Genomic DNA, 13,807 nt, shown 5'->3' with positions numbered 1-13,807 from the left:
CGCCCTCGTGCGTCATCTCCCCCGCCCCTCCACGCCGGCCCCCCCTCCCCACTCAGGCCCCGCCCCCGCGCGTCCTCTCCTCGCCCTTTGCGCCGGCCCCACCCTCGTGCGTCAGCCCCGCCGTCGTGCGTCATCTCCCCCGCCCCTCCACGCCGGCCCCTCCCTCGTGCGTCGGCCCCGCCCCCGTGCGCCATCTCCCCGCCCTCCACGCCGGCCCCGCCCCCTTACGTCATGGCCCCGCCCCCCGTGCGTCGTGGCCCCGCCCCCTTCCCCGCCCCTCCCCCCTCCCCGGGCTCCATCTTGTGGCGCCGCCGGCCGGGGCTGTGGCGTCTGTGGGCCGGAGGCAGGTGAGGAGCCGCGCGGGCGCGGTGGGGTCCGGCGACGCCCTCCTGGGGACCCACAACACCCCATAATTAATAATAATAACAATAATAATAATAATAACGGCATTTACTAAGCGCCTACTACGTGCCAAGCACCGTTCTAAGCGCTGGGGAGGTCACAAGGTGATCAGGTTGTCCCTCATGGGGCTCCCAGCCTTCATCCCCATTTGACAGATGAGGGAACTGAGGCCCAGAGAAGTGAACTGACCTGCCCGAAGTCACACAGCTGACGTTTTATTTTATTTTGTTAATTTGTTTTGTTGTCTGTCTCCCCCTATTATTAATAATAATAATAATAATGGCATTTATTAAGCGCTTACTATGTGCCAAGCACCGTTCTAAGCGCTGGGGAGGTCACAAGGAGATCAGGTTGTCCCTCATGGGGCTCCCAGTCTTCATCCCCATTTGACAGATGAGGGAACTGAGGCCCAGAGAAGTGAACTGACCTGCCCAAAGTCACACAGCTGACGTTTTATTTTATTTTGTTAATTTGTTTTGTTGTCTGTCTCCCCCTATTAATAATAATAATAATGGCATTTATTAAGCGCTTACTATGTGCCAAGCACCGTTCTAAGCGCTGGGGAGGTCACAAGGAGATCAGGTTGACCCTCATGGGGCTCCCAGTCTTCATCCCCATTTGACAGATGAGGTCACTGAGGCCCAGAGAAGTGAACTGACCTGCCCAAAGTCACACAGCTGACGTTTTATTTTATTTTGTTAATTTGTTTTGTTGTCTGTCTCCCCCTATTATTAATAATAATAATAATAATAACGGCATTTATTAAGCGCTTACTACGTGCCAAGCACCGTTCTAAGCGCTGGGGAGGTCACAAGGAGATCAGGTTGTCCCACGGGGGGGGGGGCTCCCAGCCTTCATCCCCATTTGACAGATGAGGGAACTGAGGCCCAGAGAAGTGAACTGACCTGCCCAAAGTCACACAGCTGACGTTTTATTTTATTTTGTTAATTTGTTTTGTTGTCTGTCTCCCCCTATTAATAATAATAATAATAATAATAACGGCATTTATTAAGCGCTTACTATGTGCCAAGCACCGTTCTAAGCGCTGGGGAGGTTACAAGGTGCTCAGGATGTCCCACGGGGGGGGGCTCCCAGCCTTCCTCCCCATTTGACAGATGAGGGAACTGAGGCCCAGAGAAGTGAACTGACCTGCCCAAAGTCACACAGCTGACGTTTTATTTTATTTTGTTAATATGTTTTGTCGTCTGTCTTCCCCTAATAATAATAATAATAATAATGGTATTTATTAAGCGCTTACTATGTGCAAAGCACCGTTCTAAGCGCTGGGGAGGTTACAAGGTGATCAGGTTGTCCTACGGGGGGCTCCCAGTCTTAATCCCCATTTTACAGATGAGGTGACTGAGGCACAGAGAAGTGAAGTGACTTGCCCAACGTCACACAGCTGACAAGTGGCGGAGCCGGGATTTGAACCCATGACCTCTGACTCCAGAGCCTGGGCTCTTTCCACTGAGCCACGCGTAATGAGGGTATTCGTTAAAAAGAGAAGCAGCGTGGCTCGGTGGAAAGAGGATGGGCTTGGGAGTTCTCATTCCAGCCCCACCAATTGTCAGCTGTGTGACTTGGGGCAAGTCACTTCACTTCTCTGGGCCTCAGTTCCCTCATCTGTAAAATGGGGATGAAGACTGTCAGCCCCCCGTGGGACAACCTGGTTACCTTGTATCTCCCCCAGTGCTTAGAACAGTGCTTGGCACAGAGTAAGCGCTTAACAAATACCAACATTATTATTATTATACAAGGTGATCAGGTTGGCCCACATGGGGCTCACAGTCTTAATCCCCATCTTACAGATGAGGTAACTGAGTGTTTTAGACTGTTAGACTTTTATACTTTTAGACTGAGTCTTTTAGACTGTGAGCCCACTGATGGGTAGGGACTGTCTCTATATGTTGCCAACTTGTACTTCCCAAGCGCTTAGTACAGTGCTCTGCACACAGTAAGTGCTCAATAAATACGATTGATTGATTGAGGCACAAAGAATTTAAGTGACCTGCCTAAAGTCACACAGCTGACAAGTGGTGGAGTCGGAATTCGAACCCACGACCTCTGACTCCGAAGCCTGGTTTCTTTCCACTAAGCGGGCTGACAGCCCCCGATCCACACGAGATCCCATCCCCATCCCATCCCATAATAATGATGGTATTTGTTAAGCACTTACTATGTGCAAAGCACTGTTCTAAGCACTGGGGGGATACAAGGTGATCAGGTTGTCCCATGTGGGGCTCAACCTTAATCCTAATTTAACAGGTGAGGTAACTGAGGCCCAGAGAAGTGAAGTGACTTGCCCAAAGTCACCCAGCTGACAATTGGCAGAGCTGGGATTTGAACCCATGACCTCTGACTCCAAAGCCCGGGCTCTTTCCGCTGAGCCACGCTGCCATCCCCATAATAATAACAATAATAATAATAGTAATAATAATAATGGTATTTGTTAAGCACTCACTATGTGCAAAGCACTGTTCTAAGCGCTGGGGAGGATACAAGGTGATCAGGGGAGCTCACAGTCTTAATCCCCATTTTACAGAAGAGGGAACTGAGGCACAGAGAAGTGAAAGCCCGAAGTCACACAGCTGACAATTGGCGGAGCAGGGATTTGAACCCATGACCTCTGACTCCAAAGCCCGGACTCTTTCCGCTGAGCCACGCTGCCATCCCCATAATAATAATAATAATAATGGTATTTGTTAAGCACTCACTATGTGCAAAGCACTGTTCTAAGCGCTGGGGAGAATACAGGGTGATCGGGAGAGCTCACAGTCTTAATCCCCATTTTACAGAAGAGGGAACTGAGGCACAGAGAAGTGAAAGCCCGAAGTCACACAGCTGACAGTTGGCGGAGCAGGGATTTGAACCCATGACCTCTGACTCCAAAGCCCAGGCTCTTTCCACTGAGCCACGCTGCCATCCCCATAATAATAATAATGATGATGATGGTATTTGTTAAGCTCTCACTATGTGCAAGGCACTGTTCTAAGCACTGGGGAGGATACAAGGTGATCGGGGGAGCTCACAGTTTTAATCCCCATTTTACAGAAGAGGGAACTGAGGCACAGAGAAGTGAAAGCCCTAAGTCACCCAGCTGACAATTGGCGGAGCTGGGATTTGAACCCATGACCTCTGACTCCAAAGCCCAGGCTCTTTCCACTGAGCCATGCTGCCATCCCCATAATAATAATAATAATGATGGTATTTGTTAAGTGCTCACTATGTGCAAGGCACTGTTCTAAGCTCTGGGGAGGATACAAGGTAATAATAATAATAATGATGGCATTTATTAAGCGCTTACTATGTGCAAAGCACTGTTCTAAGCGCTGGGGGGATACAAGGTGATCAGGTTGTCCCACGGGGGGCTTACAGTCAACCCCCATATTACAGATGAGGGAACTGAGGCCCAGAGAACTTAAGTGACTTGCCCAAGTTCACACAGCTGACAAGTGGCGGAGCTGGGATTCGAACCCACGACCACTGACTCCAAAGCCCGGACTCTTTCCACTGAGCCACGCTGCTTCTCAAGGTGAGCTCACAGTCTTAATCCCCATTTTACAGAAGAGGGAACTGAGGCACAGAGAAGTGAAAGCCCGAAGTCCCACAGCTGACAAGTGGCGGAGCTGGGATTTGAACCCATGACCTCTGACTCCAAAGCCCGGGCTCTTTCCGCTGAGCCACGCTGCCATCCCCATAATAATAATAATAATAATAATAATAGTATTTGTTAAGCGCTCACTATGTGCAAAGCACTGTTCTAAGCGCTGGGGAGGATAGAAGGTGATCGGGAGAGCTCACAGTCTTAATCCCCATTTTACGGAAGAGGGAACTGAGGCACAGAGAAGTGAAAGCCCAAAGTCACACAGCTGACAATTGGCGGAGCTGGGATTTGAACCCATGACCTCTGACTCCAAAGCCCGGGCTCTTTCCGCTGAGCCACGCTGCCATCCCCATAATAATAATAATAATAATAATAATAATAATAATAGTATTTGTTAAGCGCTCACTATGTGCAAAGCACTGTTCTAAGCGCTGGGGAGGATACAAGGTGATCGGGAGAGCTCACAGTCTTAATCCCCATTTTACAGAAGAGGGAACTGAGGCACAGAGAAGTGAAAGCCCGAAGTCACACAGCTGACAATTGGCGGAGCAGGGATTTGAACCCATGACCTCTGACTCCAAAGCCCGGGCTCTTTCCGCTGAGCCACGCTGCCATCCCCATAATAATAATAATAATAATAATAGTGTTTGTTAAGCGCTCACTATGTGCAAAGCACTATTCTAAGCGCTGGGGAGGATACAAGGTGATCGGGAGAGCTCACAGTCGTAATCCCCATTTTACAGAAGAGGGAACTGAGGCACAGAGAAGTGAAAGCCCGAAGTCACACAGCTGACAGTTGGCGGAGCTGGGATTTGAACCCATGACCTCTGACTCCAAAGCCCATTCTCTTTCCACTGAGCCACGCTGCTTTCTATCCCATCCCATCCCATCCTCTTCCTCTCCACGGGAAGACCTTTTCCCTCCAGGAAACGGAGGCAGGCCCGAGAACAGTTGCCCCCGCAAAGAGGCGGTAACGGAATTAGCACTAGGACAGTCAGCCACAATCTCCTGATTCTCGACCCCCTCACCCCGAGCCCCCTTTTGATCGAAACGATCCGTCCCGTAAATTTCGGGAAAATGACCCAAATGCAGCCAGACCTGTCTTGCCGAATGTGCATTTGTGTCGGAAACCTTCAGACTTCCCATCCCTGGCGGGGTTGACTCATAGGGTGGAGACCGTTTGGGGAGTTTGGAATCATTTTCTGGTCTTTTGAAAGGAGCTGCATTATTATTTTTTTTTTCTTAAAGGGCGGATTCCTACACTGCGAGTCCCATCTGGGACAGCAACTCTGTTCATTCATTCAATAGATGTTGCCAATTTGTACTTCCCAAGCGCTTAGTACAGTGCTCTGCACATAGTAAGCGCTCAAGAAATACGATTGATGATGATGATTCAAACGTATTTATTGAACGCTTACTGTGTACGGAGCAATCAATCAACCGTATTTATTGAGCGCTTACTGTGTGCGGAGCACTGTACTAGGCGCTTGAGAAGTACAAGTTGGAACATATAGAGACGGTCCCTACCCAACAGTGGGCTCACAGTCTAGACGGGGGAGAGAGAGAACAAAACATATTAACAAAATAAAATAAATAGAATAAATATGTACAAATGCACCGGACTAAGCTCTTGGAAACTACAATTCGGCAACAGAGAGAGACAATCCCTACATAGTACACTCTTCCCGAGTGCTTACTTGGAACAAGGAGCGTACACAGTAAGAGTTCAGTAGATACCATCGTTCGATTATTGACAGGGACTGTATCCGAACAGATTATGCCTCAGCTCTTAGTATAGTGCGTGGGGTGTAGTAAGTGGTTACCAAATACCGCGGTTATTTTTATTACTAGTGGAAAGTTCAGTGGGCCAGACTGCTGAGTTTATCTGCGTAGTCACTTGGAGTTTGTAGCCTGTTTGACTTTCTTTCTGACCTGGAGCCTAAAAACCACTTGTACTAAAATCCTAAACCATTTTTTCCCCCTAATTGCATTGAAAACATCCAGGAATTACATGCTTTATCACATACTCACTCTCCCTGTCTCTGTCCCTCCCTCCCTTTCCCTCCTTCCCTCCCTCTCCCTCTCTCTTTTTCCCCCTCCCCCCCAAAAAAAAAATTTGTTGTGGAATCTCATTACTTAGGTAACAAGAGTACCAAAATGGACTGGTACTAGAACAGTTGTTCCGTGGAAACTTTGAAAATTAGTTGTAGTAGCAAACTTAATTTTAACAGAAACTTTTAAAGCATTGCTTTTCATCAACACTTTTCTACTTATGCTCTTATTCTTCATTTCCTACCACTTTTTCCCTCCTTCCCCCATCATCATCAATCGTATTCATTGAGCGCTTACTATGTGCAGAGCACTGTACTAAGCGCTTGTACTTCCCCCATGACCCCCTTCTCTCTCAGAATTTCCTCTCCAGTCCTTCTCTCCCCCCAGCCTTCAGTGTGATCTCATCCGGACATGTGTGAGGCAGGGTGAGCTGATCGGACCTGTTGCGTAAACTAGATGAGATAATCATAACTTTAGGGGTTCTGTCCTTTGTACCCCAAAAGTCTCCAATAGGATCGTGAAAATCTCTCATTGTGGCGGAAGGAGACCCAGTAAGCCGTAGGGGCCCAGTAGTTGGGAAGTGGAGGAGTTAAGGAGAGGCAGCCCAGCCTTTTCCTCTTACTCTATAACTGCTGTGATAGTGGCTAAATTGGCTTTGTAGGCTGCTTCCTAAAATTTTCCAGTGTAGCCACTCTAATGTGTTTTGGTTGCTCTAAAAAACTCCAGGATGGAGACTACTGCATCCCCCTCGTCCCACTCTCCATCCCCCCCATCTTACCTCCTTCCCTTCCCCACAGCACCTGTATATATGTATATTTATTACTCTATTTTACTTGCGCATATCTATTCTATTTATTTTATTTTATTAGTATGTTTGCTTTTGTTCTCTGTCTCCCCCTTTTAGACTGTGAGCCCACTGTTGGGTAAGGACTATCTCTATATGTTGCCAACTTGTACTTCCCAAGCGCTTAGTACAGTGCTCTGCACACAGTAAGCACTCAGTAAATACGATTGATTGATTGATTGCTGTGCCTGTATGTGTGTCTGTGTAGAAAAATGTGTGTGTCTGTCGCCTCTGCTTTCTCCTTTGCCTCACCGTATCCCACCAGCTTTTCCTTTCTTTTTCAGTATCAATTTCCTTCTCTGCCTTTTTTTCCTTTCTGCTGACTCTCTCCTCTCTAACTGGCTGTATCTGTCCCTCTTTCGTGTGCTCTTTCTGTGGGGTTTTTTGTTTTTTAGACTGTGAGCCCACTGTTGGGTAGGGACTGTCTCTGTATGTTGCCAACTTGTACTTCCCAAGCGCTTAGTACAGTGCTCTGCACACAGTAAGTGCTCAATAAATACAATTGATTGATTGATTGTTGTGTGTTTTTTAATGGTATTTCTTTACTGTGCTTACTCAGTGGTAGGCACTGTACTAAGTGCTGGGGTAGATACAAGATAACCAGGGTGGACACCATTCACGTCCCACGTGGGGCTTACAGTCTTAACCCCCATTTTACAGGTGTGGTAACTGAAGCACAGAGAAGTTGAGACTTTCCTGAGGTCACTCAGCAGACAGTTGGAGGATTCAGGATTAGAACCCAGGACCTTCTGACTCCCAGTCCTGTGCTCTATCCACTGGGCCGGGCTAGTTTGTGACCTTGCCCCTGGGGGCTTCACTCCCGTCCCATCTGGAGCTTCCCAAAATATGGATCACTTAGAGGCCTAAGCACCTGCTGTTTTCCAGGACTGTGGACTCCACTGAGAAGTGACAGCTGTGGGCTGTACTAGCTCCTCCTGTTACTGTTGCAGTTGAACTTAGGTCAGGAAGCTCTTCCACCTGCTAAGCTCCTCTGGGTGTATTCCACAATCACCAGTGCTTAGAACAGTGCTCTGCATACAGACTCTTAGTGGTTACGACTTCTAGTACTCCTCCTGCAACTCTAAGCCCTTTCAGTAGGGTCGTCTTCAAATCCAAATATTTGACTTTTTCTGTATAAATAAAGAGGAAGCAGCCTACAAAGCCAATTTAGCCGCTATCACAGCAATTATAGAGTAAGAGGAAGAGGCTGGGTTGCCTCTCCTCAACTCTTCCACTTCCCAACTACTGGGCCCCTACGGCTTATTGGGTCTCCTTCCGCCACGAAGTGAGATTTTCACGATCCTATTGGAGACTTTTGGGGTAGAAAGGACAGAACCCCTAAAGTTATGATTATCTCATCTAGTTTACGCAATAGATCCAATCAGCTCACCCTGCCTCACACATGTCTGGATGAGATCACACTGGTGTTTGTAAAAGGGAGGGGTGAAAAATACAGTCACAGTCGATGCTCAATTCATAGTTGAAAATTACAGCGGGAAAGGCTTGGGAAAGGCAAGTGAAGCGTGGTATATTTTAAAGAGTGGCTCTGCCCCTGTCATCAAATAAATGTCCAGTGCTTCTTAGTTTCTTTCTCCGGGGACAGGTCGGGTTGGAAGGTTGTATAAATCCTCCTTAGTCTCCCAGCCAACCTTCGATCCTAAAGTTGACAATTTGGGATTCTTTTTGTAGAAAAAATGTGCTGTGTGTTTCTGTACTTTTGCATAGGTACGTGAAAGAAATATTAGGATATACTATCTCATCCAACCTTTGTAACTTTGTATTACATTCATCCAAACTTTGTATTACATGTGCACAGCCCTTTTTGTAGAGACTGAGGCAGATTACTCTTCCCAGTAAACACATTGTCTGATCCTGGTTTTTATCACTCTGATGCTATGCGGCAAAATAGATTTAAAGAAAATGCGTATCCCCCAATTTCCGTGTTTGATTTACTTAAGTGCGGAATGCCTCTTCTTCCTAAAAGATATTCTTTATAAAATCACTGAGCGTTTTCTAGCTCAAAGAATTGAGGAATCGTATTCTCACAGGAAATGATTCTTTTTTAATAGGATGTCGTACCCAGGATACCCGCCGACAGGCTACCCAACTTTCCCTGGATACCCTGTAAGTATGCCTCTCACTGTCTTCAACCAGGTAAAGTTTGGGTAAGATCTATTTGTGTGCATGCATGGGGTAGGATCAGCCCCTGACAGCTCATATTCTTCATTTCATTAAGTTGCGTGGAAACTGCTTGGCTTAATAAAGATACAGTCATAAAGCAACAGAGAAATTTAACAAGAGCCGTAGTGACCTGATAATTGAGGCGTTATTACCCACGATTTTCTTGAAGGTGTGTTTCTCAGCTCCACTTACATAACGCATTTCACAAATGTGTTCATTTGATACAGTCTGTCTATTTTGCTTATACTGAAGATGTGAATCACTGTTTGACAATAAACCTGAGGGGTTTATGAAAGGGCTGTTTTCATAATAAACCTGAGGGGCAGAATCAGTTCTTTGATCTTGAGGATTTCTGCTTTATTCCCTTAGGGAGACTGGATTTGCAGCTCGAGTTTCACGGCATAAATCTGGGTCCATTGGAGACATCCCCAAGTCACTCATTCGCCAGCTGGCATCTTCCAGTGGCTTGGTTGGGGGTGGGGTAAGGAGGAGGAGGAAGAAAGATTCTGGGTGAAAAACCTGAATGACAGTGTTACCAGTCCATAGTCCCCCACCACTATAGGGAAGAGATGGTTAGACTATAGGCAACCATTTGTGCTAGGGCGAGGGAACCTGGCTTTCGTTCGTCGACTACAGATGAAGAAAATGAGGTTCAGAAAAGCTAAAAATCAGTAGTTTCCCCTAATGAACTGGGACCGAAAGTCTGGTCGTGACTCTGTTTAATTCTCTTTCCAAAACCAAAACCTGCCGGTCTCAGCTCCACAACATTGCCAAGATCCGCCCTTTCCTCTCCATCCAAACCGCTACCCTGCTCATTCAAGCTCTCATCCTATCCCGTCTGTACTACTGCACCAGCCTTCTCTCTGATCTCCCATCCTCGTGTCTCTCTCCACTTCAATCCATACTTCATGCTGCTGCCCGGATTATCTTTGTCCAGAAACTCTCTTGGCATATTACTCCCCTCCTCAAAAATCTCCAGTGGCTACCAATCAATCTGCGCATCAGGCAGAAACTCCTCACCCTGGGCTTCAAGGCTGTCCATCACCTCGCCCCCTCCTCCCTCACCTCCCTTCTCTCCTTCTACTGCCCAGCCCGCACCCTCCGCTCCTCCACCGCTAATCTCCCCACTGTACCTCGTTCTCGCCTGTCCCGTCGTCGACCCCCGGCCCACGTCATCCCCCGGGCCTGGAATGTCCTCCCTCTGCCCCTCCGCCAAGCTAGCTCTCTTCCTCCCTTCAAGGCCCTGCTGAGAGCTCACCTCCTCCAGGAGGCCTTCCCAGACTGAGCCCCTTCCTTCCTCTCCCCCTCGTCCCCCTCTCCATCCCCCCATCTTACCTCCTTCCCTTCCCCACAGCACCTGTATATATGGTTGTACATATTTATTACTCTATTTATTTATTTATTTATTTATTTATCTTACTTGTACATTTCTATCCTATTTATTTTATTTTGTTGGTATGTTTGGTTCTGTTCTCTGTCTCCCCCTTTTAGACTGTGAGCCCACTGTTGGGTAGGGACTGTCTCTATGTGTTGCCAATTTGTACTTCCCAAGCGCTTAGTACAGTGCTCTGCACATAGTAAGCGCTCAATAAATACGATTGATTGATTGATTGATTTCCATCAGCTAGGCTGCCATCCCCTATCTCTGTGCAGAACTGCACCTAATCCAGCTGAGGTAGACTGGTAAATAGTTCAGGGGCACAATGCGTAAGATACTTAGCCTTAAAGCAAGCAACAAGACAGACGTGGATTATGTGTTTTCCTCTGTCTGCCAGTCTTTAAAATGGATCAGCCTGAAGCAGAGGCGGCAGGTACACTTGACTCTATTTTTTTTGGTTTCTCAGCCTGCAGGTCAGGAGTCTTCCTATCCCCCCGCCGGCCAGTATCCCCCCGCCGGCCAGTTTCCCCCCGCCGGCCAGTATCCCTATCCTGGTGGCTTCCCTCCGATGGGAGGAGGTGCTTATCCCCAGGCACCCAGTGGCGGGTATCCCGGAGCCGGGGGTTACCCTGCACCTGGAAGCTACCCGGCTCCAGGTGGTTACCCGGGGGCACCACAGCCAGGAGGGGCTCCGTCCTATCCCGGAGGTGAGTAGCAGGATCTGGATTCGTTGGGGGTTTAGGATTAGTCGGACCAGTCGCTTCCTTCCTCCCCAGCCCTCCCGTTCTGGATAGAGCCGAGGAGGAACCAGCAGGCCCTGTTTTGGCCTATCTTGGCATAGAGCAGCAGAATTGGGGGGTGGGGACTAAAAAAATCCGTTGCGAAGTGATGCTGGCCTGAAAAAGACAAGTACTTGATATCGTGTTGAGTCACTTCAGTTTCCTAGAAACAGGACCGCTTCCCGCTGAAGAGAAAAACCGAATTCCTCCTCGGGGTGGCTGTCGGGGCATCCTCAGGCTTACGGATGGAGGGGAAAGTTCCCGTGGAAACGAGAGTGGGTCAGGAGGCAGCAGCGGGGCTCGGCTGAGAGTTTGGCAACAGGGGGTGTGGGGGGGAGGGTGGTGTTGGAGGGAGGTGTTTGGACGTACACCAGTCACCACTCCTGTACCATCTCTCTAGTTGTTGTTGCTGGCCAGATGGGTTGGTTGTGGGAAGGAATTTAGTGAGCTGGCATCTTGGCATCGGGGCGGAAATACCCAGGCATGACCTTGTTTGCCATAAACGAGCAAGAGAAATGAGTCACGAAAAAGAAATAGCTGAATAGAAAGACCCAGAGGTCCTTGTGGAGGAGTTAGCGAAGGGAACATTGGATTGAAGTAAGTGAAGAAGGAACAGATACATTGGGATAAGACAGTTTTACCCTGTTCCTTAAAGATGTTCTCAGCTGCTTGCAGGCTGTTAATATTAAACACGTCTTCTGTTTCAGTTTATCTAAGACCTTAAGGTCTGATTTAATAATACAGTAGATTTGATTCGCTCTCTTTTTTAGCTCCTCCAGGGCAAGGATTTGGTGTTCCACCTGGTGGAGCAGGATTTGGGGGATATCCACAACCTCCGTCCCAGGCCTATGGAGGGGGTGCCCCAGCTCAGATACAGATTCCAGGTGAGTTTTTGTTAGCTATTTGCCCTAAGGGAAACAGTTGCATATCCTCTCTCGACTGCGGTTTGCACAGCTAAAGTAATGGGCAATTATCACAATATAGAGTCTTATTATAAAATGGAATTGCATCGTGGCTTAGTGGAAAGAGCCCGGGCTTTGGAGTCAGAGGTCACGAGTTCTAATCCCGGCTCCGCCACTTGTCAGCTGTGTGACTTTGGGCAAGTCACTTTGCTTCTCTGTGCCTGTTACCTCATCTGTAAAATGGGGATTAAGACTGCGAGCACCAAGTGGGACAGCCTGATTACCTTGTAGCAACCCCAGTGCTTAGAACAGTGCTTGGCGCATAGTAAGCACTTAATGAATACCATCATCATCGTCATCATATCTCTATATTTAGTGTATAGAGCTTAACAACATTGTCAACAATTTTGTATGGAATTTTAAATCAATTTAGGATGATGAAATTTTTTTAGCTTTTAGCGTGTTGGAAATGAGTAATCACTTTTCTTTTAAAAAAAGTCCAAATCATAATAAAAAGTACATTCCTGCATCAAAGTTGTTTTTTTAATCATCATCAATCGTATTTATTGAGCGCTCACTGTGTGCAGAGCACTGTACTAAGCGCTTTTTAATGTGCTTCCAGTTTGGAAAAGAGCGCAGCGTGGCCTGGGTGTCAGAGGACCTGAGTTCTAATGCTGACTCTGCCACTGCTTGGTGACCTTGGGCAAGTCACTTACCTTCTCTGGGCCTCAGTTCTCTCAGCTGCAAAATGGGGATTCAATATCTAGTCTCCTTCCTACTCAGACCGAGTCCCGTGTGGGACCCGATTATCTTGTATTTACCCCAGTCCATAGTACAGTGTTTGGCACAGAGGCAGTGCTTAACACATACCACAATTATTACTACCTGTTAGAAAAGGCAATGGGCATGAAATCTAGCAATGCAGACCCTTTCTTGTAATGCAGGGGCTTGCATTTTAATACCGTCAGCACTTTAAGAAAAAACAGTAAGTTTGTCATTGAGGATAAACATAAGGTTGATTGACCATTTCCAAGTAAATGTTGATCAGTCTGCTGTATTTAGTCTTGTAACTGCCTCCACCCATTATTGCCCCTCACGGACATTTGAGGAGGAATAAAATATTTTTGTGCCACATAATTGTAATCAGCGATAGCCATGTGCAGGGGGGTGGAGTGAGGAGCAACATCAGTAGGGAGGAAAGGACAGCATAGAGGGAGGTGGGGAGTTAATTCATTGAGTACCTATTGTGTGCAACCCATTGGGAAACTCTCTCTTTGTTTCTTCTTCTTTCTCTCCTTTCCTCCTTTTTTCTTCTCCTATCCCTTATTGTAATACCCAATTCTTTTATGACCCACATAATAGCCCCATCTCTGTTTTGACATTATAATAATTAAGGGGAAAGTGGAGCAGTTACGCAAGTAAATGTGATATATTGGCAGATTCACCCAAAAGAAAACTGATGAGTGGTTTTTTGATATTTAGGTGGATTCCCTGGAGGGCAAACTCCTACCTCATATCCTGGTGGACAAGCGCCTTCCCAGTTTCCTCACATGGTACGTTCTCTCTTTTCAAGAAAACCCAGCCGGTGGGGTTAATGGAAAGTTTTTCAGTGGGTTAGGATTGGCAGATTCAGCGTCTCTATGTGTTGCCAACTTGTACTTCCCA

General features: G+C 47.4%; 1 protein-coding gene across 5 annotated transcripts in view; it reads left to right on the top strand.

The window, feature by feature from the left end:
• Positions 1–319: 319 nt before the first annotated feature.
• ANXA7 (annexin A7) overlaps positions 320–13,807 on the top strand; it is a 33,647-nt gene continuing 20,159 nt past the window's right edge. For 2 of the 5 annotated variants that reach the window (XM_038743594.1, XM_038743591.1), the window contains exons 1-4: positions 8,972–9,056; positions 10,928–11,168; positions 12,011–12,124; positions 13,625–13,695. In XM_038743594.1, the coding sequence (XP_038599522.1) occupies positions 8,973–9,056; positions 10,928–11,168; positions 12,011–12,124; positions 13,625–13,695 (510 nt within the window). In that variant the 5' untranslated portion in view covers position 8,972. Of the gene's footprint in view, positions 348–3,920; positions 3,935–8,971; positions 9,057–10,927; positions 11,169–12,010; positions 12,125–13,624; positions 13,696–13,807 lie in introns of those variants that run through there. The other 3 variants (XM_038743592.1, XM_038743595.1, XM_038743593.1) reach the window with 3 other exon arrangements.

The sequence above is a fragment of the Tachyglossus aculeatus genome, chromosome 3, assembly GCF_015852505.1.
Source record: "Tachyglossus aculeatus isolate mTacAcu1 chromosome 3, mTacAcu1.pri, whole genome shotgun sequence".
NCBI classification, from domain to species: domain Eukaryota; kingdom Metazoa; phylum Chordata; class Mammalia; order Monotremata; family Tachyglossidae; genus Tachyglossus; species Tachyglossus aculeatus.
Note: the sequence above shows the minus strand (reverse complement) of the source record. Positions and strands in the feature narration are given on the sequence as shown.